At 59.3% G+C, this 26,943-nt stretch overlaps 1 protein-coding gene across 1 annotated transcript in view; it reads right to left on the reverse strand.

Annotated features, from left to right (window-relative positions):
• Tcerg1l (transcription elongation regulator 1 like) overlaps window positions 1-26,943 on the reverse strand; it is a 172,109-nt gene that overhangs the window by 123,800 nt on the left and 21,366 nt on the right. Inside the window, exon 4 of the mRNA XM_026410296.2 lies at window positions 8,008-8,196. Coding sequence (XP_026266081.2) covers window positions 8,008-8,196 — 189 coding nt within the window. The remainder of the gene's footprint in view (window positions 1-8,007; window positions 8,197-26,943) is intronic.

Below are 26,943 nucleotides of genomic sequence, written 5' to 3' on the forward strand. Positions count from 1 at the left end.
ACTTTCCAAATTCCCATGACAAGTTCCATTCGTGTGTGTGCAGAGGCCTCTCTCTCAGACAGAGCCCCCGGGGCAGGACCCCACGGCCTGTTCCAGGCTGCACCTACTTCTAAAAACTGTAGTAAAATTCATGCACCATAGAATTTACCGTCATAACCATTTCTGGGTGTGCGGTTCCGGGCACTCAGGCCATTCACGGTGCTGGGCAACTGTCCCCCCACCCCCAGCGTTTGTCCATCTTCTGAAGCTGAGACTGCACACACTGGCTCCCGCCCCACCCTGCCCGGGCACCCACTGTTCCACTGACGTCCAAGCGTCTGTTGCCTCCAGAGACACACGCACATGGCACCCTGAGGCTTGGCTGATGTCACTGAGCCTGGTGTCCCCGAGCGGGTCCATGTTGTAGCCCGGGTGAGTCTCCTGTGGTCCACACATGCTCCACCTTGTCCTCCCCGTCACCTGTCGACAGTCACCACCGTCATTTCCACCCCTCAGCTCTGGTGAATAATGTGGCTGTGAACACGGACGTAGAGATGTTTCTGGGACCTGTTCAGGTCCCTTGGGAGGCAGACCCAAGGTGGAGGTGCTGGACCACCTTGGTGACCTCACGCCTCACCTTCAAGGACCTGCCATCCATTGTCCACAGCTGGAGCTACTTAGAAGCACCAATGCTACTTTGGGGGTGTTTTCTCAAAGCAAGTCCCACGTAGCCCCTAGAAATGAAAGTGTCCAGAGCAAAGGGCTAGATCCCTCCCACTCAGGCCTCGAGTAGACACAGGTCCGCATGCCCAGCTCACCCACAGCCCTCTTGTGTGACACCTCATCGTGTTATGTCCTATGGGGATCTGTGTGAGAGGCAAGACCCAGAGACTCCAGAGTGTGAGGCCCTGAGCAACAAGCGGGCCCCGAGGCTGGGCCACACCCTTGATGGGACATCACCCTTGCCATCTCTGATGCCCATCAGTCATGGAGCCGTCTCTAAGGGCACTGATCTCAGATCAGGCCAAGTGGCCCGGCTGGAAGGAGCCCGCTGCTCCCTTACCAGAAGCACATCCAGCAGGGTTAAGAGCTGGGCCTAACACAACCAGGCGCCTCCAGGGCACATGGAGTTAAGGCAGCCATGAGTGGTCCCCGTCCCCTCGTCTGCAGACCAACCTGTTTTCTCATAGTCCTTCCAGGGTCTCCTAAACTGGCCCTGCATGGAGACCACAGACCCACCCAGGCACCATGTGCAACTGTGTGTGCGTGGGGTGCACACACCCCTGCTCCTGGGCCGGCCGCCCTTCAGCACCGCAGTGGCCACTTTCAGGACGTCGGGTGCTGATTTGGGCACAGTGATGCCCTCGCTGAACAGGATGACTCTGGCTCACTGGCCCTTCTCCAGCCAGTGGGGAGCCAGTCTCCATTGACCTTCGATGGTCTCCCAGCCTTATCTAATGGGACTGGCCACATAGGGTCCACAGTCCTTCTGGCTTGAAAGTTTGGATTCCAGAAAATTCACCCTACAAGAATGTAGGACTGGGGCTTGACCACTGCTTGGAAGTCCTTCACAGCAGAGCCTCGTCCTGCGCCTGAGCTCCTGTTAGAGATCTGACCGACCTGCACGTCTCTGCAGGGGACACAAAGCTCACAGTGCTGAGGCAGACTTCTGGCTGCAGGCGCCTCCTCCTGTTGGTGACCTCGCTCAGTTACAGGGCCCCGGTAGGCAAGGGGTGTGGGACCTGCATGGGCAGAGGAGGGCAGTGCCTCGTCACTGCCTTGGATGGGACAGGCTGGCATGGACACCGCTGTGTCTGCTGAGACCCACCCTGAAGTCCAAGCACCACTGGAGGACAGAGCTGTGCTCCACGTGTCCACGAGCAAGGTCCTACCGAGGGAAGACCGTCCCCACGTGTTCTGCTCGGTGGTGAAGAAGGCATGGGGCCCTGCCAGTGGCCCTGACTCCCAGTGACGGAGGAAATATGCAGAAACAGACACCAAGGATGATTCTGAGCCAAGATGAAAACCTCCAAGTAAATGCCCAGCAACGAGGAGGCTCTTATTCCAGAGGACGCTGCCGGGGCTCGTCTCTGAGTGGGGAAATAGCAGAGCAAAGGTCCTGAGGCAGCCAGGCTATTCCTTGATATGTAGAGGAGCCAGCAGCAGCCGGCATGGGAGGGCTGCAGGGCAAACGGGGGTGGCTTGTGCAGGCCAGGCACGAGAGCGCCCAAGGCGGGGGGGGGGGGGGGGGGCTGGGGCTTGCTCTAACCCCTGGAAGGCAGGGCCAGGGAGGTGAGCGGGGGGCTGGTGCCTGATTCCTGGAGCTGAACGCTGGCTCCTCTGTGGCTCGGGCAGGTGCCGTGGAGGCAGAGGAAGTGTGCAGCCGTCTCCGTGTGAAGGCTGTGCCGCTTGGACAAGAGGAGAGGACACAGAGGCATGGCCCTCCCCACCACCCCGGTGTTGGGGAAGAGGAGAGACAATGGTGCTGACCAGCGGGACGTGAGGAGCCAGCTGGAGGAGGATCCGGGTGACCTCCAGGCGCTGGGCTCGGCTCCTGGACATGCTGGTGGCATTGCCTGACTGGAGCCTACAGGGTTGGGGTGGCTGGAAGACCTTGGGGATGGAGGTTTGCCAGCTTCTCATGAGAAGACCCTGGGGTGGGAGTCAGGCCTTCCTGTACAAGAAGGGGAACTCGAAATGTCCTTGGGAAAGTGGGCGCCCACCAAGAGCCTGCAGCCCAGAGCCCAGAGAGCAGGAGGCCTGCTGCCATCCTTACTCCCCAGGAGGAAGGCTCATGGGACACAGAGCAGGGCCCAGGGCTCCTGAGCGCTCGGCCCAGGGGAGCCCAGCAGAGGAGAGTCAGACCAGGAAGGCGAGTGCGTCCCAGGGACACAGGTGACCACTGTGTCAGCTGTTCCATGGAGCAGCTCCAAGGGCACCGCCTCCTGTGCCTGCTCAGAAACCTCTGGCCACAGGGGACAGCGCCCAGAGACACCTCCCTGATGAGACCGGCTACACCAGGTGCGTACCCAGGGTGCCCTCTGTGAACTCCAGAGGAGACAAGGCTGCAGGCCCTGGAGGGTGTGGCCAACAACTGTGGAAAGAGCAGCAGAGGGTGCCTGGCACGCGTGTGGCACAGCTGCAGGGAGGCTGGGCACCGGGCGCCGCTGCTTCCCCTGGGAGGGCCACGTGGCGTCTGGAGCACTCCACGCTTTACTCCTGACGTCGATGCCCAGGCTTGGCCAGCAGCAGCTCCAATTTTTCTTTTCAGAGAAAGAGTGGGTCGTACCTACCGGTGGAGACGGCCAATGCAGACAGAGTGCCGCAGGTGCCTCGGGGACCAGAGCCCTGGGGGCCTCAGGTCACAGGAGCACCTTCTGGGTACGCCACCTAGACCTGGCCGAAGGGGGAGACTCGTGTGAAAACGGGTCCTGCCCTCGGGTCCCAGGGACACTCTCCACGTAGGAGAGGCCGCCGCACACCCAGTCCTAGCGCCAGCCTGGAGACCTGCACAGGCCTCTGGACACGACCCGGGTCGTCACGGGTAGCAAAGCGCAGGAAGCCCAGTGCCTGTCCAGGTCCCCACGCTTTCTCCTAACGGTGGCTTGAGGCCTCCGTCCAAGACGCACACGCCTTCCCCACAGGAAGCTGGGCTCCTGCATATTGGGCTGTGAGTAATTACGTTGTTACCGTGTTACTGTATTTTTGTCTCAGGAAAACTCTAAATGTTAATATGTATTATGACATTTTTGATTATAGTGGAGGAGAAAACAATTCCTGGATTTAAAAAAAAAGAAAAAGCAATGAAAGCCTCATGCCGCCTGGCTGACGGCGCTGTCGCCTGGCCTGCCTGGGCATCTGCAGGCTCCCTCACGGGGGAGACTTGAAAGGCCGCGCTGGCTCTGGCCTGGAGACCTCTCGGACTCGTTACGCGGCTTGGCTGGAAGACACTGGCAGAAAAAAAACAGTCACTCCCAGCTGTTCTGTGGCAGGACAACACGTTAAATCTAGACCATTAAATAGTTCTGGAATCAAAAGAACAGGTGGCAAATGATCTCCAAGGCAGATGGCACCTTTTAATATCTGCATTTGATGGTAATTCTTGCTACCAGAGACCGACTCCTCACTCACACAGCACCTTTCTCACTCACGTGCTTAAGAAAACGGCAAGTCACGTCGTAAAAATAGGCAGGATTGTTCTTAAAAGAAGAACCACTTCATTTGTCCCGTCCTGTGGGGCAGCTGCCGAGTTCAGTCAGCTCTGAGCCCACCTCACCGTTCCTGGCACGAGGCCAGGGCAGGACCCTGTCTGGTGGCTGCAGGTCTGGAGCGCTCCGGGGACATCCCCAGCCCCTCATCCCGTCTCTCACTGGGCGCTGACACACAGCTCCTTACACACTGAGGTCGTCTCCCCGGAAGCTCCTCTGCAGTCTGGAGCCAGAGGCCTGCAGGAGCAGGGAGGAGCCAGCAGCCGTGGTGGAGACCTGGGGGAGAGGGCGCCTTTCTGTCCAGCCCCCTGGTGGCTCCTCCAGCCGTCCCAGCCCAGCCGTCAGCAGAAAGGGCAGGCTATGACGGCACACGTGCTGTCCCCAAGGCTCTGAGCTCACCAGGCACAGTCAGGGGTGAAAGGGTGGCCTTATGAGAGCGGTGACTGAGTCAGCCCAGGGAGTCTGAAGGATGGGGTGGGACTAGGCAGGTGGGCCTGGCTGGAGGTGGCAGGTCACGGGAAGGCTTGGTTTTCCTGGGGCCTGTTCCTCTCCCCGATTCTCCATCCTGAGCTGCCTTCCTCCTCATGACCTTCTGCCATGATGTCCACCTCACCTCTGACCCAGACTGTGGGGCTGGCTGGCCGTGGACGACGTCTCTGAAACCGGGGGCCAAGACAGACCGTTCCTCTGCTAAGCTGTTCTTGTGGGGTCCTTTGGTCACAGGATGCCCATCTGAATATCAGACAGCACATCTGCAGTGCGCTGTGCCCTCCACTCGACGCTGCCCCCACTAGCTCTAGCAGACCTGAGCAGCAGCGTTCAACGCAGAGAGCAGCTCTGCTCAGCCTGGCCCTGGGGACAGTGGTCCCTGAAGGCAGGGCCCTGCAGTCAGCTGAGTTCGGTCCACCACTTGTGCAGAGGGGCCAGGATAGAAAGACCCAACCCTACCTGCAGGTAACCTGGGGCCCAGGAAGGGGACCAGCAGGAGGCTGAGGGGCCCAGCAGCAGAGAGACAGGGCAGGGATGTGCTGAGTGGCAGCCCAGGAGGGGAACCTGCTTGGGCTGCGGGCAGAGCCCATCCCCAGCATCCAGCTGCTCCCCCTGAGGACAAATATCCTGAGGTTCTCCTGCTCCCTCCTCCCAGAGAGCCTGGTTCCTTCGGGGTCCAGGCTAGAGGAACAGGAACTCCCAGGTGAGTCCGCACCTGCCAAGGCCTCAGTTTCTGGTCGGCACCCTCCTGGCATGAGCCAGGATTTCCTGACGGCAGCATCGCTGGTGTTGGCTGAAGGATCACTGTTATCACGGGGACTGTCCTGGGGCCAGGGACACGGGCTACTTCCCCAGCCTCTACCCCAAAGATCCCAGCAGCAGCTCCTGAACTTCTGACCACCAAAAGCCATCTCCTGCCACTGCCCACTACGCCCTGGGGACCAAGGTGCCCCGATGAGAACCATTGATCCCACTCTGTGTGGCCTCTGAGGCCATCTGGCTCTTGTCACCAAGCTGAGGGCGTCCAGCTCGTCACCTTTGGGTGTACACGGGTGGCTCCCCTCTGGACACACCCAGGCACCGGCGTCCACGACATCACTTCTCCCGGAGCAGACTTCCACTGACGACTCCCCTCTGCTCTGGGTCCCCCTAGACCTCCCAGGGACCTCTGTCCTTCTCCTGCCCCTCGCCGTCCACCCATTTTAAGGGGTGTCAGGAATTCTCCAGCGAGCTGCTCGTCAGAACAGCTGACTCCAAGAGCAGCTCCTGCACGGGCTGCGGAGAGCGGCCTGGAGACGGCCTGCCTGAGCAGCCCTGGCCGCGAGCTGCCCAGCATCTCCTGCAAGCCTCGCTTCTCCAGAGGTTCTCCAGGGACTCCAGCTTGGTGTAACGTGGGCCTGGCTGGCCTCACTCCCTTCTGAGATGGCCAGAGGAGGTGCCCTGGACAGTACTGCAGGTGGCCACCCCTCCAACACCCTCCCCAGGCACCCCTGGGAGAGCTGCAGTGCCTAGGCTGCCTCACAGCCCGCAGCTCAGTGAGCTCCTTGGTCCTGGTCCACCCCAGACTGCATTTCAACCTCACCCTCCTCCGAGCAGGGCTTTCAGATCAAACGTTCAAGGCCAACGCCACCATCCATCGAGGCAGAGACTACAACAGAGAGGCTTGACCTTTTCCGACTGAGCGCACAGTGTGGCTGATTCGGGTACAGAACCTTTGAAAAGGCCACACAGAAGGGGGCTAATGTTTTTGATGTCATTTCCTAAGTGCCTGAGAGACAGAAGCGAAGCCCCCTGGCACCCAGGTCTCGGTTCTCAGATGGATTTCCCGGGATCAGTGTCAGCTGATCAAATGTCAGTGACTGACAGGTCTCGGGCAGCCTCTTGACACAGCTGGGAGCTGGGCTCCATACAGGGTCACCCACACACTCGCTTATTTTCCCATCAAACTCCAAGTGTGAGTTCACTCGCACGCGGAAACGCAAACGGGGCCTGGTTCTTGAGAGTAGATTGACCAGATACTCGTCACAGCCAGGTGGAACCACAGAAGGCCACACCCAGCGGGGAGAAGGCCACGCCCAGCATGGAGAAGGCCACACCCAGCGGGGAGAAGGCCACCCTAGGTTTGCAGGAGGAGAGGGCCCCAGGCCAGAAACTCGGCAGAGACTGGGAACCAGGGCACAGCTCACCCTGGGCGTGTGACGCCTGGACACACTTCCCAGCCTCGCGGGCAGCGACGCAGGCGGAGCGTCTCTCCTCCTAACTGCTGGGGACCTCGAGGGTTTTGGATTAGGGATTTTTTCAGATTTTTGCTCATCCGTGATGAGACATCTTGGGGAGGAGACCCCAGCTAAAAGGAAGTTGATTTATGTTTCACGTACCCATTGGACACACGGCCTGAAGGTTTCATACGATATTTTTGAAATAATTTGGTGCAAGAAACAAATCTTTACGGTGTGGGAATTCCACGGGACACCCTGCCAGCACTCCAAAGGGGTGGATTGGGAGCATTTCAGATCGTGGACTTTGGGATCCAGGATGCTATTCCCAGGCCCCGTGTGTGTCACTTTCTCAGAATCCCCATTCAGGTGAACAGTGAAAACCAGAGCACTCCTGGAGGGCCCACCCAGGGCTGTGCTACCCTAACGGGCACCTGAGGGAACCCGCGTTTCACAGGGACACCCGGTCGCCAGGCCTGCCGACTCCAGCAGCCACGTGCAGGCACGGATCCGTGATCAGCCTGGCCTCCCTCCTTGGCCCCACATCCACGACTCCCAGCACCTCCCAGAAAGCCAGAGTGTCCGCCAGCCCGACGCCCCAGGACAGCTCAGGGGCTCGGGGCCATCACTCGTCCTGCCCCAGTCCCAGCCTGGCCAGGGAGGGGCGAGTGGCTCAGCACTGTGCTCTAGTGCCAGGCGGGCTCATTGCCAGGGCTGCTCTTGCTATTTCGTGTGCCCCACACAAGGAAAGAACACACACAAGGTGGGTCCCTGCACCACCAGGCTCCTGCCCTACGCCGCAGAGTCCTAGGAGACAGCTCAGTTCTTCACTCACAGGCTGAAGATGCCGGGTGGCACAGCAAGGCCTGGCTCCTGGTGGAACCCAGGTGTGTCTGGGCAGTCAGACGTGGAGCAGACCCTGCGTGACCTCAGAAGAGGTCAGCACAGGCACCCCTGGCCACAGGCACTGACCAGAAACCAGGGACAACCTGATGTCAGGAGGCTGGCCACATCCTGCAGCCACAGGCCGGGTCCTGTGAGCCACGGAGGCCAGCATCCCTGCCTCTCACCGATGGAGGATTCCGTCTGCGAGCAGCGCGCGGCTCTGTGCCTACCTGAGAAGGGGGCCGTCAGGAGCGGTATTTTGATGGGCGCCAACGTCAGGAAGTGGCAGGGCTGCACGCTGGCGGGGGATGGACCCCGGAGTCCCTCAGGGTCCACGGAGACCATAGCGGCGGCAGCGGCGGCTGCGATGGCGATGGTGGGACTGTTGCTGATCGGTTTAAGGCTGTTATGGCAACCACCTGCAGAAGAGGGACAGGTCAGAATGGGACGTGCATCATCCACGGTGACATATCAGGCACCAGCACCCAAACCCCACACCAGCTCCCTCCAGAGAAAGCCCACACTATGGGCCTCCCTCCCCAGAGGAAGCACTTGAGGGTGGACTGTGCAACTGCACACGCCCTGCAGGATGTCCAGTGCACTGCAGAGCCTGTGGTCACCCGGGACAGGAGTGAGACCCCTGCACCCTAACAGAAGCAGCCCAGCTGCGATGCATGTGGATAGTGCACAACATCAGAGATCACCACAACAGGCCGGGGCAGGGTGCACCTCTGTGACCCCGGCAATTAGGAGTGGCAAGTTCAAGGCCAGCCTGGGCAACTTGGTGAGACCCTGTGTCCAGGTATAAAATCAAAAAGGCTGGGGATGTGGCTCAGTGGAAAAGTGTCCCTGGGCTCAATCCTCAGTGCACAACAGGATGAAAGGAAAGGGAAGCCACGGTGACAAGAGCGTGGTCACTGGAGCCACTCCAGGCCACACACATAGGGTGGGGAGGGCTTGCTGGAAGGGGCAGCTGTGGGTCAGGGCAGACGGGTGTCCTGAGCTCACAGGACCCGGCCTGTGGCTGCAGGATGCGGCCAGCCTCCCGACATCAGGTTGTCCCTGGTGAGGACTTGGCCACCAAAGGGACCAAGGACAGTTATGCAAGGACTCACAAGACAGGTGAGTGACAAGACAGGCCAGAAAAGCACTTAAATACCTACACCACAGTCACTGACAGGTGACTTGTGCGGCTTGCTCCCACTCACAGGGACAGAGCCGAGGGCCCACAGTGCACAGCTGCCTCCAGGCGCGGCCTCGCAGAGGACACGCAGACTACATTTTTCTCACTTCTGTGCCTTCTGTGATAGGTTGATGGGCACAAGGGAAAAGGCAGAGAAGCGGGGTCAAGAGCTAGGAAAGTCCTTACGGGAGGGGCCCAGGGAGGAGCCACTGGCCCCTGGAGGAGAGGGCCATGGACAAACAGCAGGGAGTGCAAAGGCCCTGTGTGTCCAGGAGAATGGGAGGCAGGTGGAGGGGGCAAGGGGAAGGACGTGGGCGATGAGGAAACAGGGCTGGCTGGGGGACAGCAGTCAGTGCAGGTGGACGCAGGTGGACACAGGTGTGTGGTGACTTGGGTTGCACTTGGTTTGGGCAGCATTAAGGGACGGGGCATGCAGCAGGGAAGGGCCTGCCCTGACACCGTGTGGATGTCCCCATCTTGTCTGTTTGGGGACGACAGGCAGGGCTCGGTTCCGCCCAGGCCCAGGGACAGTGCCTGCCAATCTGCGTCTCAGGGAGCCCTCCACCAGGATGTCAGACGTATTTAAGAAGCTGCCCATGGAGGACTGGAAGTCAGTCTTGGACGTGGACGTAAGCTGGCTCCTCTCCTTCCTGTCTGCCCAGTTTCTGAAGTCCCTGTGACGGGCAGACATGGTCTAAACCTGAGTTGACTTTTCACCAAGCAGTGTTGGGCTGGAGAAAGACCAGCAGAAGGTGCCGCTCCCTCCTGGGCCACCCCAGGTCCCTGCTGATGCCTTGCTCTGCCGCGGTGTGTCTCCACAGGGGAGAGCTCTCGGGGACACACGGTGACTCACTAAGACCCACAGTTTCCTGCAGGATTCGTTGTCATTGGTGCTGAATGTCCTATGGGTTTTGACAAATGCACACTGACACGTATCTGCCACCCCAGCCTCACCCAGAGTCCTGCGGCCCCAGAAATGCCCACACTGCACTTCCCCCCTCCTCCCACCCCCACAGCCCCTGGCCTGTCCACTGTGGCCATGTCTTCTCTGAATGCCCTGTGATCAGAACCAAGCCTTGCCCAGCCATACCGACTGGCTTCTGCCCTTGGCCATGTGCACTTAACGTCCCTCCATCCCCCACTGAGCGAGGCGCACGGGAGCTCCCTTCATGTCTCCATTGTGCAGCAGCTCATTCCTGGTTAGGGCTGAGTAGTATTTCACTCCAAGGACGCAGCAGTTACCCATTCACCCCCTGAAGGACGTCCCCGGAGCTTCCAAGTGTTGGTGACTATGAATAAACTGCTACAATAGCTGTGCCCAGATCCTAATGTGGACATGAGTTTTCAACTCCTCTGGGTAAATACCAAGGAGGGGAATTGCAGCATCACACGGTAGAGGTAGGTGTGGCTTTGTAAGAAACCACCGACTCCTCCCAAGGGGCTGACTGCTCTGTCCCCAACAGCCACGCAGAGTCCTGCTTGTGGCACTGGACCTGGTCTGTTCCACTGGGGTGTAGTGGATCCCATCATTACCACGTAGGGATCCAAAGAGAACGTAAGCCATACTCAAGACCCTACAGCTTAATAACAAACCACCCCACAGCAGACCCCGTAGATAAGTGCCAAGGTCCCCCGGACCCCCCTGAGCACCTGACTGTGCTGCTGTTCTCTGCTGGCACGGCCCCTCTGTGCTGGCACCACATCGTGGTCACAGTGCAGGCTGCTTTCCCATGAGATGTCACAGACAGACACACCCTTTACCACTGAGAGGCCAGCTGCTGCCCAGGGCCCGCTGCTCCTGGGGGTGCAAGTGCCACATGGACCTGCCATACTCACTCACTGCGTCCCAGACGACGCCCAGGCGAGCAGCATGGCAGAGACCACTGGGCCCCAGGTGGACACCTGCGTGTTTCACCCAGGACCAGGCCGGGGTGAGCCTCTGCAAGCTCTGGGGCATGTGGCCATCAGTTGAATGACTGATTTGGGGAAAATCTCCACACTTCCAAGTCCCCTGTGAGTGTCTCTCATTCAAAGTGGCTTCTCCCTCTCCAGAAGTCCTTTCTCCACGGCTTCTCCACAGCTGGCTGTGACCACTGGTGCCCTGCCCAGTGCTTCTCGAGACAATGGCAAGGGGAGTCTTCCAGGGCTGCCCAGGAAGAGGTGGCTCACAGGACCGCCCCGTCCTGAGCTGCTGGAAGCCCCCAGGGAAGGGCCAGGGTGGGAGCAAGAGCAAAGCCCCTCAGGCCCCCTGAGCTGGCCCTTCATCACCCCCAGATCCATGTCCTTCCCGGCCCAGGAGCCCCAGGCACCAGCCCTAGGGACGGGCCCTGTGTGGACACCTGACTCAGGCCCACAGCAGGACGCATGTGTGGCCCAGCAGTGACCAGCAGCAGCAGGCCTCTCTTCCCGCCTCTCTGCAGGAGGCTCACAGCTGCACTGAGGCTGTGAGAGCCCCGGAGGCGCCAGGCCTGGAACCTGGGCTGCAGACAGGGGAGGGGCCAGCAAGGCCCCCCACCCACACCAGGAGAGGTTGACCTTTTCATGGCGAATGCAGGTCACCATGCTAAGAGAGCAGCCCGGTGGGATCAGGGTGCAGACTGGGGCCGGAGGGTGCAGCTCCCGTCCAAAGACCAGGTGATGTCTGGGGCCTGACCAGGCAATTACAAGGGCTGTGCCTGGGGAGCCTCCAGGACCCCTTTCTCTCCATGCCAGAGGGGTGCAGGACTGGCACCTGGCGGGCTCCCAGACAGCAGCAGCAGACAGGGCCCAGGGCAGGCTCCCTCCCGCAGTGCACCCAGCAGGGGTGGCACCTCCCCTCCTAGGTGTCCACCACAGGCCTCAGGCCCTGGGCAAATCCAGGCACCTCTGCAACGCATCCTCATTGGGCGGGGGGCCTGGACACACTCCCACCCTCCTCCTCATGGGGACAGGGGGCCTGGACACTCCCCACCCTCCTCCTCATGGGGCAGGGGACCTGGACACACCCCCCACCCTCCTCCTCATGGGGACAGGGACCTGGACACTCCCCACCCTCCTCCTCATGGGTACAGGGGCCTGGACACTCCCCACCCTCCTCCTCATGGGGCAGGGGACCTGGACACACCCCCACCCTCCTCCTCATGGGGACAGGGACCTGGACACTCCCCCCACCCTGCTCCTCATGGGGACAGGGAACTGGACACCCCCCACCCTCCTCCTCATGGGGACAGGGACCTGGACACTCCCCACCCTCCTCCTCATGGGGACAGGGACCTGGACACTCCCCACCCTCCTCCTCATGGGGACAGGGGCCTGGACACTCCCCACCCTCCTCCTCATGGGGACAGGGGCCTGGACACTCCCCACCCTCCTCCTCATGGGGCAGGGGACCTGGACACACCCCCACCCTCCTCCTCATGGGGACAGGGACCTGGACACTCCCCACCCTCCTCCTCATGGGTACAGGGGCCTGGACACTCCCCACCCTCCTCCTCATGGGGCAGGGGACCTGGACACACCCCCACCCTCCTCCTCATGGGGACAGGGACCTGGACACACCCCCCACCCTCCTCCTCATGGGGACAGGGGCCTGGACACTCCCCACCCTCCTCCTCATGGGGACAGGGGCCTGGACACTCTCCACCCTCCTCCTCATGAGGACAGGGGCCTGGACACTCCCCACCCTCCTCCTCATGGGGACAGGGGCCTGGACACTCCCCACCCTCCTCCTCATGGGGACAGGGGCCTGGACACACCCCACCCTCCTCCTCATGGGGACAGGGACCTGGACACACTCCCACCCTCCTCCTCATGGGGACAGGGGCCTGGACACACTCCTCACCCTCCTACTCATGGGGACAGGGACCTGGACACACTCCCACCCTCCTCCTCATGGGGACAGGGGCCTGGACACACTCCCACCCTCCTCCTCATGGGGACAGGGGCCTGGACACACTCCCCACCCTCCTCCTCATGGGGACAGGGACCTGGACACTCCCCACCCTCCTCCTCATGGGGACAGGGGCCTAGACACTCCCCCACCCTCCTCCTCATGGGGACAGGGGACCTGGACACTCCCCACCCTCCTCCTCATGGGGACAGGGGCCTAGACACTCCCCCACCCTCCTCCTCATGGGGACAGGGACCTGGACACACTCCCACCCTCCTCCTCATGGGGACAGGGGCCTGGACACACTCCCCACCCTCCTACTCATGGGGACAGGGACCTGGACACACTCCCACCCTCCTCCTCATGGGGACAGGGGCCTGGACACACTCCCACCCTCCTCCTCATGGGGACAGGGGCCTGGACACCCCCCACCCTCCTCCTCATGGGGACAGGGGCCTGGACACTCCCCACCCTCCTCCTCATGGGGACAGGGGCCTGGACACACTCCCACCCTCCTCCTCATGGGGACAGGGGCCTGGACACACTCCCCACCCTCCTCCTCATGGGAAAGGCGCCTGGACACACTCCCACCCTCCTCCTCATGGGGACAGGGGCCTGGACACACTCCCACCCTCCTCCTCATGGGGACAGGGGCCTGGACACACTCCCACCCTCCTCCTCATGGGGACAGGGGCCTAGACACTCCCCCACCCTCCTCCTCATGGGGACAGGGGCCTGGACACACCCCCCACCCTCCTCCTCATGGGGACAGGGGCCTGGACACTCCGCACCCTCCTCCTCATGGGGACAGGGGCCTGGACACACTCCCACCCTCCTCCTCATGGGGACAGGGGCCTGGAGACTCCCCACCCTCCTCCTCATGGGACAGGGGCCTGGACACACTCCCCACCCTCCTCCTCATGGGGACAGGGGCCTGGACACACTCCCACCCTCCTCCTCATGGGGACAGGGGCCTGGACACTCCCCACCCTCCTCCTCATGGGGACAGGGAACTGGACACACTCCCCACCCTCCTCCTCATGGGGACAGGGGACCTGGACACACTCCCACCCTCCTCCTCATGGGGACAGGGGCCTGGACACTCCCCACCCTCCTCCTCATGGGGACAGGGGCCTGGACACACCCCCCACCCTCCTCCTCATGGGGACAGGGGCCTGGACACACCCCCCACCCTCCTCCTCATGGGGACAGGGGCCTGGACACTCCCCACCCTCCTCCTCATGGGGACAGGGGCCTGGACACACTCCCCACCCTCCTCCTCATGGGGACAAGGGATCTGGACACTCCCCACCCTCCTCCTCATGGGGATAGTGACCTGGACACTCCCCACCCTCCTCCTCATGGGGACAGGGGCCTGGACACTCCCCACCCTCCTCCTCATGGGGACAGGGGACCTGGACACACACCCCACCCTCCTCCTCATGGGGACAGGGGACCTGGACACACCCCCCAACCTCCTCCTCATGGGGACAAGGGATCTGGACACTCCCCACCCTCCTACTCATGGGGACAGGGGCCTGGACACACTCCCCACCCTCCTCCTCATGGGGACAGGAACCTGGACACTCCCCACCCTCCTCCTCATGGGGACAGGGGCCTGGACACACCCCCCACCCTCCTCCTCATGGGGACAGGGGCCTGGACACACCCCCCACCCTCCTCCTCATGGGGACAGGGGCCTGGACACACTCCCCCACCCTCCTCCTCATGGGGACAGGGACCTGGACACTCCCCACCCTCCTCCTCATGGGGACAGGGGCCTGGACACTCCCCACCCTCCTCCTCATGGGGACAGGGGCCTGGAGACACCCCCCACCCTCCTCCTCATGGGGACAGGGGCCTGGACACACCCCACCCTCCTCCTCATGGGGACAGGGACCTGGACACTCCCCCACCCTCCTCCTCATGGGGACAGGGGCCTGGACACAACCCACCCTCCTCCTCATGGGGACAGGGGCCTGGACTCAACCCACCCTCCTCCTCATGGGGACAGGGACCTGGACACACCCCCACCCTCCTCCTCATGGGTACAGGGGCCTGGTCACTCCCCCACCCTCCTCCTCATGGGTACAGGGGCCTGGTCACTCCCCCACCCTCCTCCTCATGGGTCGGGGGGCCTGGAGACACTCCCCACCCTCCTTCTCATGGGGCGTGGGGCCTGACTCTCCCCACCCTGACTCAGGACCTGAGCCCTCCCGAGCCCTTCCCTGTGGCTCTCCTGCTCCAAGTCCATAAACCTGCAGGACCCTCTTCAGAAGAGAGGCCACCTCTGTGCTGTCCATGTGGCCTGGACCCTGCCCTGCTCCGTGAGGGAGGGAATGGGCTAGGGAGGTGGGGAGCCTGTGGGCGCCTCCTCCAGGTCCCTGGCCTGCACCAGCCCCAGGGGGTCAAGCCAGGGCCTTCACTCTAGGCTTGGGTTTTAGTGGGCTCCTCTGACTGGCTCATTGGAGCCCCTGAAGGGCTGAGTTCCTACTCGAAGCCCCTCCCATTGGCCAGGTGTCCACATGGTTGGCCAGCCCCCAGGGTGCAGGGGAGACTAGAGGCCCTGCAGGTGGGCTCCATTCCCTCCGCCCTGTGTTGCCAACCACACCCCAGAGGTTGGCCGTGGTCTGCACTGTGCCAACAAGACCTTATTTAAACACAATTTTTAAAACATGCTACAAGGAGACAGGGAGTGGCAGTGAACACCAGAGCCAGGCCTGTGGGTGGACACGGTGCTCGATGCTTCTGCTGTAAGACAGGCCCGGCCTCAGGACCTCAGTGACGCGCTACCCTGGCATGTTTTGAAACAAATTTGATCCATCATTCAAAATGAAGATGACCTTTAGCAATGAACAGGAGAATAACTAGAGTGTTTTAAACAGATGTTGAGGTCAGAGTGTTTTGTCGATGGAAGTGTGAAGATATTTTTATCACTATGTGATTTTTGTTGCCAAAACTCATCTGTCAACTTAAGATACAAGCAAGCCTACCTTTTGAATCGCACACACACACACACACACACACACACACGAATCTTGGAAGGAGCACCCTTAACCTGCCCGAGCCCCTGGGCTGCATATGGAAACGGAACTCCCTGATCCTCTCCAAGTCAGCGGACGGGTGGCTGAGCAGGAAGGACGAGATCCTGTCTCACTGTATGCTTCCTGGAGCTCTGGTCTTGGGGACCCTCAACCTGAAGCCATCACCCAGCCCGTCAAGGTCAAAGGTGCCTGGCCCTGAGCCCCCAGACACACCCGAAAGCCACAGTGCACCTACAGGCTCGGGCACTTTCACAGTGAACAGCATTGCATGGCGGGCAGGGCCAGGTGGGAGGAAGGGCGGGGCCCCCTCCTGCTTTCCTTCCTCTCTGCCTCTCGCACCTGCTAGTCAGGCAGCCGGCTTTCTGCCCCCAGGCCTTGGGCAGCGCTGGGCCTGAGACCCAGAGCAGGAGGCACCAGGCCAACAGACAAGCACCCTCGGGCACCTGCTGCTGAGGACGCCAGCCGGGAAGCGCAGGGCGCCAAGGAGAGCCCCACGCCAGCTGCTCCCGGGAGAGCACCTCTCAAGCCAAGTTGGAAGAGGAGCAGCAGTGCTCAATAAATTGGGTCGACTGATAAATAATGATAATAACTTGCTTTCCCCAAAGGACTGCAGAAAACCCCTTAGTTGGGTAAACAGTGAGATAAGATAGGACCAGCCAAAACCCTGCTCAGCCAGCTAAGAGATAAACCAGAAATGCCGCCCCATAAGCATCCCTTATGAAATCAATGTTTAAAGCCACACAGTCATTAACCATGCCCGTCCCTGGTGGAGAGCTGGAGGAGAGGGCGGGGGCGGGGCTCCAGAACCCTGCGTTCAGCCCAGCCTTGGCGACCACTGCCACTGCGGCCATGTGAATCGCTGCCACCGACCTGCTTCTCCAGTTACCACCTGACAAAGGAGCTCAGTCCACATTCATCTACAGTAAGCGCTTGGCCAGCGGTGAGCAGGACAGCTGCTAGCCACCCTGTTTGCAGTGGGAGAGAGAGAGGCTTGGGGACACAAGAACCACACAAAGGCCACAGTGAGCCGTGGCACCTGCCTCCCCTGGTCAGGCCCACCTGGCCAGGTCCCCCTCTGCAGACCTGCGGCTGGCCCCCCTGGCTGAAGACACACCATCCCTGTCTGACACACCTGAAGACAAGTGCTTCTCAAAGACACTCCTTGGTGTCCCCAAAGCCCCCTGGCTGCATGCACAGATGGGTCTGGCCACGGGCAGCATGACTGGTTAAGACTCTGTGGCCTCAGCAGTGCGGAGGGCAGCAGGCTCTGCAGTGGACCTTCTGACCCATTCACACTGCCACTGACCCCTCCAGCCCCGGCTGCCAGAGCCTGCCACCCATCTAGAATGGGATTCAGCAGAGGGAAGGAAGGGAGGGACACCGTCCAGGGGAACTGGGTGGTGGGCGGGCAGGCGCTCCAGACCCTCGATGTCAGGCTGAGCAAGCTAAGCTGGCACTGCACCACTCAGGGCACCCCGAGTGCTGGCAGTATCCTGGGCTCCCCACCTCTCTGGGCACACCGAGAGCAGCCAGGCCTCCCCTGGGTCTCTCCTGCAAGAAGGCAGGTGTCAGAAGAAGACGGGCAGGACTCACATGACCCAGGCCTCTGTCACTGCCAGAGCCACCAGCCTCAGGAGGAGCATGCCAGCATCAGGGCCCTGGGACCACCTGGAGGAGTTGTCAGACACCACGCTGGGAACGTCACCCCCAGCAGGTGGCAGAGCAGGTGAGAAGTTAGGGCCTGGACATCTGCAGAAGACTGCTCGAGGCCCCCCGCTTGCCACATCTGCATGCGAGGACACCGTGTCGGGGAGGACTCGAGGACTCGAGGTGGCAGAGAGTCAGGTAAACAGTAGATGTGGTGAGTCCTCGCAGAGGAGAAAACCGGATCTGACAAGCACCCCGTCACACTCTCCATGCACAGGGACAGGGACAGCCTGCTGTCTGTGTCTGCTTAGAAGTGAGCCCGGCTCCAGGGGAAGTCCTGCAGGCCTCCCTCTATCAACCGGTCATGATTTCTGCAGAAGACTGTTTGAACAGGACACTGGCTTCAGGCACATGGAGCAACACAATGGGCACTGATTAGGCTGTGACTGTCACAATCTAATCATGAGCTTTCAGGGACCTTGAATCAAAAACCCTAACACTGGCTTCCCACTGAACCAGGGGTCAGATCCGACTCTAGACCTGAGAACAAGCAAGTCCCTGCTCCCTGGGACCCTGCACCAGGGGCGCACAGTGACAGCCTGGTCACTGCCGACCCAGGTACCGCTCACCACATGTCCGTGACCTCCAGCCTCCAGCTGCCCGAGTCATTCCCATAAACCATGAGTGAACACAGCTGTCCTCCCGGAGCTGCTCCCCGACAGTGGACACCAGCTCCCTCACAGCACCTTCTGAAGGCACCTGCACTCTCCTCCATGCCCACGACAGCCCACACGCCCTGCCTGCTGCCCAGGGGACCTCTGTCGATGCCCTTTGAGCCCAAGACCCCTGTGAGCCCAAAGATCCAGATCCAAGCCTCCCTCTGAACACGGCTCCCAGTCCCTGTCCGTCCCCACAGAGGGCCCAGAGAAAACTCAGGCTCAGGCAGCAGGTTTCCAGCAATGGCCTGGGCACAGCAGGGCCTGGAATGCCCCTGCTCAGGACCTTCAGGTGCCACCCAGAGGGAGAGCAAGCGACCCAGGAAAGTGTCTCCCCGGGGAACTCCCCAGTACAAAGGGAACAGTCCATCAATAAATGTGCCGGAGAAACCCCCTTCTCTCCCCTGCCTGGCATGTGTTGGGAGAGTGGCCACTGTCTGGCCTCCGCTAGGGTCAGTGAGGAGGGCGTCCGCTGCTGTTCTGCAGCTGCAGGCAGCTGGTCCACACAGCCGACACGGGGAAGGAAGGAGCCTGGAGAAGTGGAGAATTGCCCCATGTTTACCTTCTGCAAAGACCACTCTGTCTCTTCAAAATGGTACCAAAACTGGGCCCAGAGGGACTGACGGAGTCCAGGCGACGGCCATCCCCCGGAGACACCCAGGGTGAGGTGGTCCACCGTCCCCGCCCGCAAGCCTCAGCTCTGCAAGGCAGCCCATTGCCATGAAGCTGAGACGGGAGGACCCGCTGGTCCTGGTGCTGGACCTCTCCCAAGCCCTGTGGGCGGTGTGCGCAGCCCTTGGCCCTCACTGACTCGCGGGCCACTTGTCTGTGCTCAGGAGATGATCTGCACAGGGCTGCTGTCAGTCCTGCCACGCTCCTGGCCTCTGAGGGCCGCTCTTCCCAGCGAGCGGCTACCTGGCTTCCTCTCTTTCTGAGATGGGGTCCAGTGTGGGCCCAGGCTGGTCCTGACCTTGTGGAATCCAGGGGTCCTCCTTCCTCAGGTCCCCAGGAGCTGGGGCCACAGGTGCGCCACCACACCTGGCTCTGTCTTGCTTTCCACCTGACGCCCTGCCGTTCGGCTGGCTCCCTCCAAGTCACGGTGAGGCTCCCCAAGGCCCCAGAACTAGAGGTCCTGCCGACCCGGGATGTCCTGTCTCCCTCTGCTTTCCCAGGGGAGATCCACCTGTGGTGCTTGCCACCCACCGGCCGTGCTGTGTGGACCCGCTCAGCCCACCTTCCTGTCCCCAGCCACAGTCCAGGTTTCCCCAGACGGGACTGCTGCCTCGGTGGAGCCGGTGGGCTCCTGTGGTCTCAGAGTGGTGCCTGCCCGAGAGACGCGTGGGGAGCTCTGGGGCCCCAACCTGTGAATGGTGCTCCCTGCCCAGTCCCTGTCCTGTCTCATGATGACGGGCTCTGCTTCCCAGCCCTACCGTGGGTGGTGCAGCCAGGATCCCTGCCCTTCTGCCCAGCGTGTGGGGACTCTCAGCCAGGTCTCCTCTGCAGAGCTGACAGGCTAAAAGTCACAGTTCTGACGTCCGTCTCGCCAGGACCCTGATGTCATGACCCCAGAGGCCCCGGGGTCCCACTAGGAGGAACAGGTGCCCACTCCCATCCACACGGATGGCAGCTGTGATGTCCATGGCAGGGTCACTGAGAGCCCACATGGAGACCTGCTCTCCAGCCTTCGGGTGTCGATGGTACAGGACGAGGGCGCATGAGCTCTCCATGCCAGGAAGGTGGAGGATGCACTCTGCTCTGCTCGTCAGCTTAGCAATACTGATTTACTGTTAGTTTTATGGTTTCAGGTAACTGCACAATCATTTGAATATTCATTTTATTAAAACTAGAGATGAATTACACTACCCCCAAGAACAATTGCCGCTCACACTCGGTAGAGCAGACGTCCTGATGGCTGCGACGAAGCCAGTCAGGGGCCAGGGGCAGGAAGGCAGGGAAGCAGTTTTCCACAGGAGAAACAGTCCGGTTCCAGGAGCTCCTGGCCCCGCACGGCCTGCCCCGCAGTCACCCCGCCAGCACTGCAGAGGACCAGGCTCCCAGGAATCAGGCTCCTCAGGAAGGAGCCAGTGTGCAGCAGGCCAGGCTCAGGTGCCTGGGTGGGACAAGGACTATGGCAGTGTGTGGGCACCCTGGCCAACCTGGACACCAGCGTTGGCTGGGAAGAGCCCCTGAGTCCCCTAGACCACATCCTGCCAGAGCCCAAGACTTGCCTACCCATCTCACACACATCTATACCCTGGGGCAGTGCTGGGCTCAAAGCCACACCCCATTCTGTGCATACAGAAGGCACTTAAAATGCATGTTAAGAGGAGACAACTATGGTCTCCTGAGAAGCTCACCCGTGAGTAGCTGTAGTGGGGTAGGAGGCCGACCAAGCCTCCTGGGCCTCTCAGTGTGCTCCTGAGACGGTTTCCCTCGGGGGATCCAGCAGCACCCTCCACATAGGGTGCAAAGGGTGAAGAGCGACCTCTGCACCACGGTGGCACTAAGGAAGGTCAACCCTTTGCCCTAAAATAATACCAGTGCTTGCTCCCTAAAGCTGCAGCCGGCAGATTCTACTCCTAACAGGAAGATAGCTCTCATTGACCTTGAACCCCACAGGATCCCCTTTGCTCAACAACAGAAGTTTTGTGGAGAGCTCCTTGATGCGTGAAGCCACGTGCTGCGGCTCATCATCAGGGGGCTGCTTTCAAGCCACTTCATTATGTGCGACTCACACGCCGCACGCTCACCTCTTACCCGCCTCCTAATATCCCACGGCAGTAATGAAGTGCAGGAAATGATGCTCAGCCGAGCCTTCCTCTTCGGAGATGCAGTCAGACGGCGGTGCAATCAAGCCGCTGACGGTTTTGAGGAACGTTGCTGCTTCGCTGTGCCGATCTTCGTTATGAAATTAAGATGACTGAATGCCTCGTAATTGAGATACCAAACATGCTCTCCTCGTCGCCACCTGCCTGAGTGGCTCTGGTGCTGGAGCCCCAGGTGAGCGCACGCGCTGTGCACTGGCAAGACTTGAGGACGGAGGACACAGGTAAACGTGTCCACTCGGATGACTTCATTCCTCAAACCCAAACACTTCCGCAGGAAACAGCCTCCAGACCAGGGTTCCACGCATGTCCCCAGTGAATACACACAATGTTTGAAAACGAAAATCGAAAGCAACATTGTCAGAAAGTATTTCTCATTGTTTTCAGCTGCTGAGCTGTCTCACTGAGTTCCTGCTTCACTGTGGCATGACAGGGCTAGATGGCGTCCGTCCTTGAGCACTGAAGCCCTGAGCGAGCCAAAGCCTGAGCTGGCAGCATCGCGGCACTGGCTGGCTCTGAGTGTCCTTGCTGAGCTCACAGCTGCAGGTGACAGGAGAGCCCTCCTTGTGCATGCAGACCTGTCCCAAGACCTTGCACAGAGCTGTGCAAGGAGAGAGCGAGGACCACAGTGGACAAAAGGGGCTTAGCACCGGCAGGCCAGTCGCTGAAGAGACTGGAAGGGACAGAGGGGTCTGAGCCCAGTTGGAAGCGCAGCCTGAGTCACCAAGGCCTCCCGGCCACAGCGCTGCCTGCTCCAAAGCTGCAAGAGCCCAGTCACTGCATCTGCACAGACTGACGGTCACAGAACGTCCTGCAGGCCAGTGAGGGGGGCTCAGCCAGACCCAGCCACACCAGGGCTCACCCACGTCCACCCCAGGCACTTCACAAGTGGCCATGGTGCCCTCCCAAGTGTGGGCTCAGGTTCAGCCTGAGGAGCCGTGGACAAGCCAACAGGGGAGTCGTGGAGCAGTCGGTGGCGACGGGACAGTGGCTGGAACGAGTGGTGGAAGCCCAGAGGCCAGGTGCCCCTTGTAAAGGGACACAGGTAGGTGAGCCCCACGGTCAGCAGAGATCTTAAGAAAGCAGGATGAGCATCTGAGTAAAAGTGTCCCGGGCGGAGGGACATCCCCAAGGGACCGCTGGTCCTGAGGTCGCGACTTGGAGAATCTCCATTTTCCAGGAGAAGCCCACGGGGCAGGAGCTTCCTAACCAGGGGAAATCCAACGGATCCCAGGAAGGCTCAGGGACAGAGCAGAGGCTCGGGGGGCTTCACCCCCACACGGGGCTCTGGTCAGCCTCAGAGGAAGGTGTGGGGGGATGCTGAGACTGCAGCCCAGGGAGCCTGAGTTCACAGCGGGCTCACCAGGGACCACTGCCTCCCCCTGTCCTCTGGGCTCACGGTCCCTTCTGGAGCACTCCAGTGCAGGCCCTGGCCAGACTCCACCACTGACCAGTGAGCCAAGCAGCCTGGGCAGAGCCACTCTCCTAGACCCTCCTTGGGTTTCTCACCTGTGAGATGGGGACAGACCCTGCCCCAGAGCACATGGGTCCCCCACCACATTGAGCTCGACTCTCAAGACTCATCATCTTTCCAAATGCAGCCTGAGCCGTGCTTCCTGCCCAGGACCACGACCTGACCAGGAAGCTGGTCCCTCTCTCTCTGTGTCCTCCCGTGCCCCTCTGCATGGTGCTGGTGCCTCCTCCCGAGTGGCCATGGGGCCTGTTGGCTCCTGCTGTCTCCTGCTCGGGCACTGACAGGGAGGAAGCAGTCGGGGCTGTCTGTTGAGGGGTGACCACTCTCACAGGGCAGCTGGGGGCCTTGATTCCCTGGCCAGGCTCAGTTCTCTCTCCTTCCTCTGGAATTTCATGGGTTCCAGGCTCACTTGGCCCATGGTCTTCTCTCCCATCTGGACACATTTCTGGTGAGGTGTAAGTCTGTCTGGCCAAATGTCACTTTGTCCGGGATCCCTCACTTTGCTCCTAATGAGGTGGGTTTTCAGGGGCCCCTCCTGGGACACACAAGTCCTGGGGAACCCAGGCTGAGCAAGGTCCAGAACCCTGTGGCGGGAAGGACCTGCGGGACATGCCCTGGGTGCTAAGCCTCTCTGCTCCTTCACCCGCCCGCCTGCCTTCTTTCTCTCCTCCCTCCCTTACCCACTCCCCGCCTGTCCCCAGACAGCTCCAAGGAATGGCCCCTGGATAATCTGAAGGAAGGGAGGACGGGTTCTGAGACTGAGCAGGTCTCAGACGACAGATGCTGAGGCCAGCTGCTCTGGGGGACCCCCTCGGGGAGCGTCACAGGCAGCCTTCCCCCTGTGCCCTGGCCCAGCGAGCAGGCACCCCAGGCCATCTTAGCTGCCTCTGAGGCTCAGGGGCATCTGTACCTGCGTGGGGGAGAGGCACGGTGCCCACACACCTATCCTCCTTGTGGAGCATGCTTAGCCACACAGACTTGTGGGCACCCCTGGAGGGGCACCGTGACGGGCTCCAGGTGGGCAGGGTGAGCCCTGCTGCCCACGTGCCAGCCACCACACCAGTGGCAGCCAGGGGATCCTGGAGTCAGGCCCTCCTGGGAGCCACCCGCCTGCTCACCCCCAGGTAAGATGTCTTGCTCTCCAGGGAGCCTGAGCCCGTCTCTGGCCCACCTTCCCCTTCTGAGTCCATATTCAAATCCTGACCTTCAGAGCATTCTCCAAGTGCCATTTTTTAAAAAGTCACTATTCGGGTGATCGCTGTGGGCCCCTGTGAGAATTCTTTTTCTCCTGTGCCTCGGTTTCATGATCTCAGTCAGCCACCACTGACCCTCACTGATGTCCACGTCTTCTTCAGATCGTAGAACCCACCTCTGCTGCCCAGAGGAAGCAGGTCGCCCCTAAAACGTCGCCCATCCTGTCTGGGCCTTGCAGGGGTGTGGGTCTGTGGGTCGAGGCTCGCCTGGATCTGGCTGCCTGGGGAAGCTACCTGCGGGCTGCGTCTCTCATGGAGAATGAATGCAAAGAGGCTCATCAGAACAAAGGAGATTCGAGGTGAATTCCCAGGTTTTAAAGATCCACTGTCCTGAGACCATGCTACCTGGAGGAAGGCTTTCTTTCCTTAGAGGAGGGAGCCTAACGCTGCTGGTGTCCAGGGCATTTCTAGTGCACCTGAGGAACAGGGCCGCTGTGACAAGACCACCCGGCTGTCACTTCAGGAGCACAAGGGGTGCCCCCTGGCTCCCTGGGGAGGGCACCTCTCTGTTGCCCCAAGGCAGATCCCCAGAAGCTCCCGTGGCGCCGCCCCCAGGCACCTCCAGAGGCTCCAGTCTCAGGTCTCCACTGTGTGTTCTACAAAGACCCTCCCCAAAAGCTATAGACATTCAGGGTCCACAAGCATGCACTGCCCTGGCCTCCCACCTTAGGCCCTAAAGTGAAGACCACCCCATGCCCATGAAGACCACCCCAAGATCGCCCGGCTTCCACTAAGCCACTGAGGAAATGACCCAGATCTCCACCCCAGGGGCACAGCACAGCCAGGTCTGCCCACCCGAACCTTTCAAATTCCTCGCAGCCTGTCCGAGGCCACCTCCTCAAGGACCCCACACTGTTCCCGAAAGGCACCTGTGGATGGCAACACTGAGCAGAAGGAGCTGATTCTCCACGCGGAGCCCGGCCAAGGTAGCCTTCCCAGAGCAGCAGGAAGACCAGACTCCCCATCTGGGAACCTTTCACCCAAAGTTTATTAATCTACTAACACAAGTTAACACGGTGCAGTAGTTGCCCAAAGAGAAAAGAAACTTGTCTGTAAGACCCACGGAGCAGACCCCTTTCATCTCCCTGTTTGGCTCACGGTCTGTCCCTGGCACCTCCACTAGCAGGGTGCGCGGCGGGTGCTCGGCCTGCTGGTGTGGAGTATGGAGAGGACATTGCAAGCCCTGGTTATGCCTACTCAGGAGAGGCCACACAGCCCAGGGCTCTGCTTCCCGGAGCTCAGATCTTACCTGCAAGACTCCGCACCTGGTTTGCAAAGGAAGACGATAATGGGCCGCTAAGTGGAATATTCCATTTTTATCTAACATCACTTCCCACATGTTCATTTCATGCAGGTCTTGAACCTAACTTTCTGGTGAATTAAAGCTCTGGTGATAGCTGTAATTCGGAGGAATCTGTGCACCAGTTTATCTGGCTTTTTGCCCAGCTATCAGAGTATATAATTTGAGGGTGTATAATTTGAGACAAAAATGTATCCTCTGTTGGAAGAATATTTCTTACTATACAATTTAAAAAATAAGTGCATGCACACCCCAGAGCTGACCAGTATTCTCAGCAAAAGCAGCTGAGTTGAATTTGGTTTTCAAAGGAGTACGAGCAACTTCCCTGAGGGACCCCAACCCTGGGTAGGAGGCAGGTCTGTGCCAAAGAGAGAGCCAGTCTCCAAGGTCCACCTCTCTCCACTTCCCCTGGAGACTCATGTCTTAGGCCCACAGGTGCAGACAGGAAAGGCAGGTCTCCCACGTGGGCAGAGGCAGAGGCCAGCAGAGGTCTTCGGTAGCCCACTCCAGGACCTGAGATGTTCCGGGGATGGGTCTGGGCTGATGGTGCCCCTCAGCTGTGCAGGTGTAGATCTTTAGAGGAAGGCATGACCCACCTAGCCAGCAGAAGATTCACAAACAGAAGTATGATGCTAAGCTCCCAAATAAGAACACCAGATAAATCAACGAGCAAGCCACCATGAGCGACAGCCGGTAAGTCAACACTCAGCAAACCTGCACCCAAAACAGGGATATCAAAATCTCATGTGCAGAATATGAAACAACTGCATGGGAAATGTTTTCAAGAGGAACCAAGATCAAGACACTGTAAGGAATGGAGCAGATTTGAAAAAGAAAATAATGGAATTTCTAGAGATTAAAATTATTAACATTATAATTGTTGGAATAACAAACTTCTTAGGGACTTGAAATAGCAGATTAGACATCCATGAAGAGAGATTTAGCAAATGAAAAATACAACTAAAGAAATTATCTAAGTAAGTATGGAGAACAAAGATAAGTAATACGAAGGGGAAAGGAAGAGATACGAAATTTGGGATAATGAAGTGTAATGAATCCCTTACCAACATTTTAGAAAGCCAAATGGAAAAACAAAAGAAAGAAAGGCAATATTTGAAAGATGCCCCAGAAATGAAGAAAGACACGCATCCACAAAAGCACAACCCACGAGAGACGTGGATTTTTACAAGGCTCACATCTAGATACATCACGAGGAAGTTGTAAATCCTAAAATCAAAGGTGAAGTCTTTAAAGTATGTATAGAGAAAAGATGGATGACGTACATGGGAAAATCATTTCGACTGGTAGAACACCTCGGCAGAAAATAACAGACGTCTTAAGACATGAAGAAAAAGTCATCAAACCGTTGATTAAAAAGTAACTTCCAACCAAAAATCTATACCTCAACAATAAATATGCATTTTTAGATAAAGAAAAAAATAGATTTACTAGTAGCTGACCTTCATAAGGAGAAATTCTAAAGGATCTAATAACAAAAATGGTTTCAGAAGAATCATCTGAGAAAATAAAATATCTAATAATATAGAATAACAATAAGGATGTTTTTAAGAAACAGCTGTCACTATCATATTGTGACAATGTCCTTGTATTGTTCAGTAAGATGGTGCAGCAGCATGACATTTAACTCTATAGACTTTCAAGTTAAATATTTGTGGCATAAATTTTAAAGTATTTTAAATCTATACCAGAAAAATATATCAGAACAAAACGACAGAAACCAGGCACAGTGGCACACGCCTACAATCCCAGTGACTCTGGAAGCTGAGGCAGAGGGATTGCAAATTTAAAGCCTGCCTCAGCAAGTTAGTGAGGCCCTGCCTCAAAATAAAAAATAA

Source organism: Urocitellus parryii, chromosome 5, assembly GCF_045843805.1.
Source record: "Urocitellus parryii isolate mUroPar1 chromosome 5, mUroPar1.hap1, whole genome shotgun sequence".
NCBI classification, from domain to species: Eukaryota; Metazoa; Chordata; class Mammalia; order Rodentia; family Sciuridae; genus Urocitellus; species Urocitellus parryii.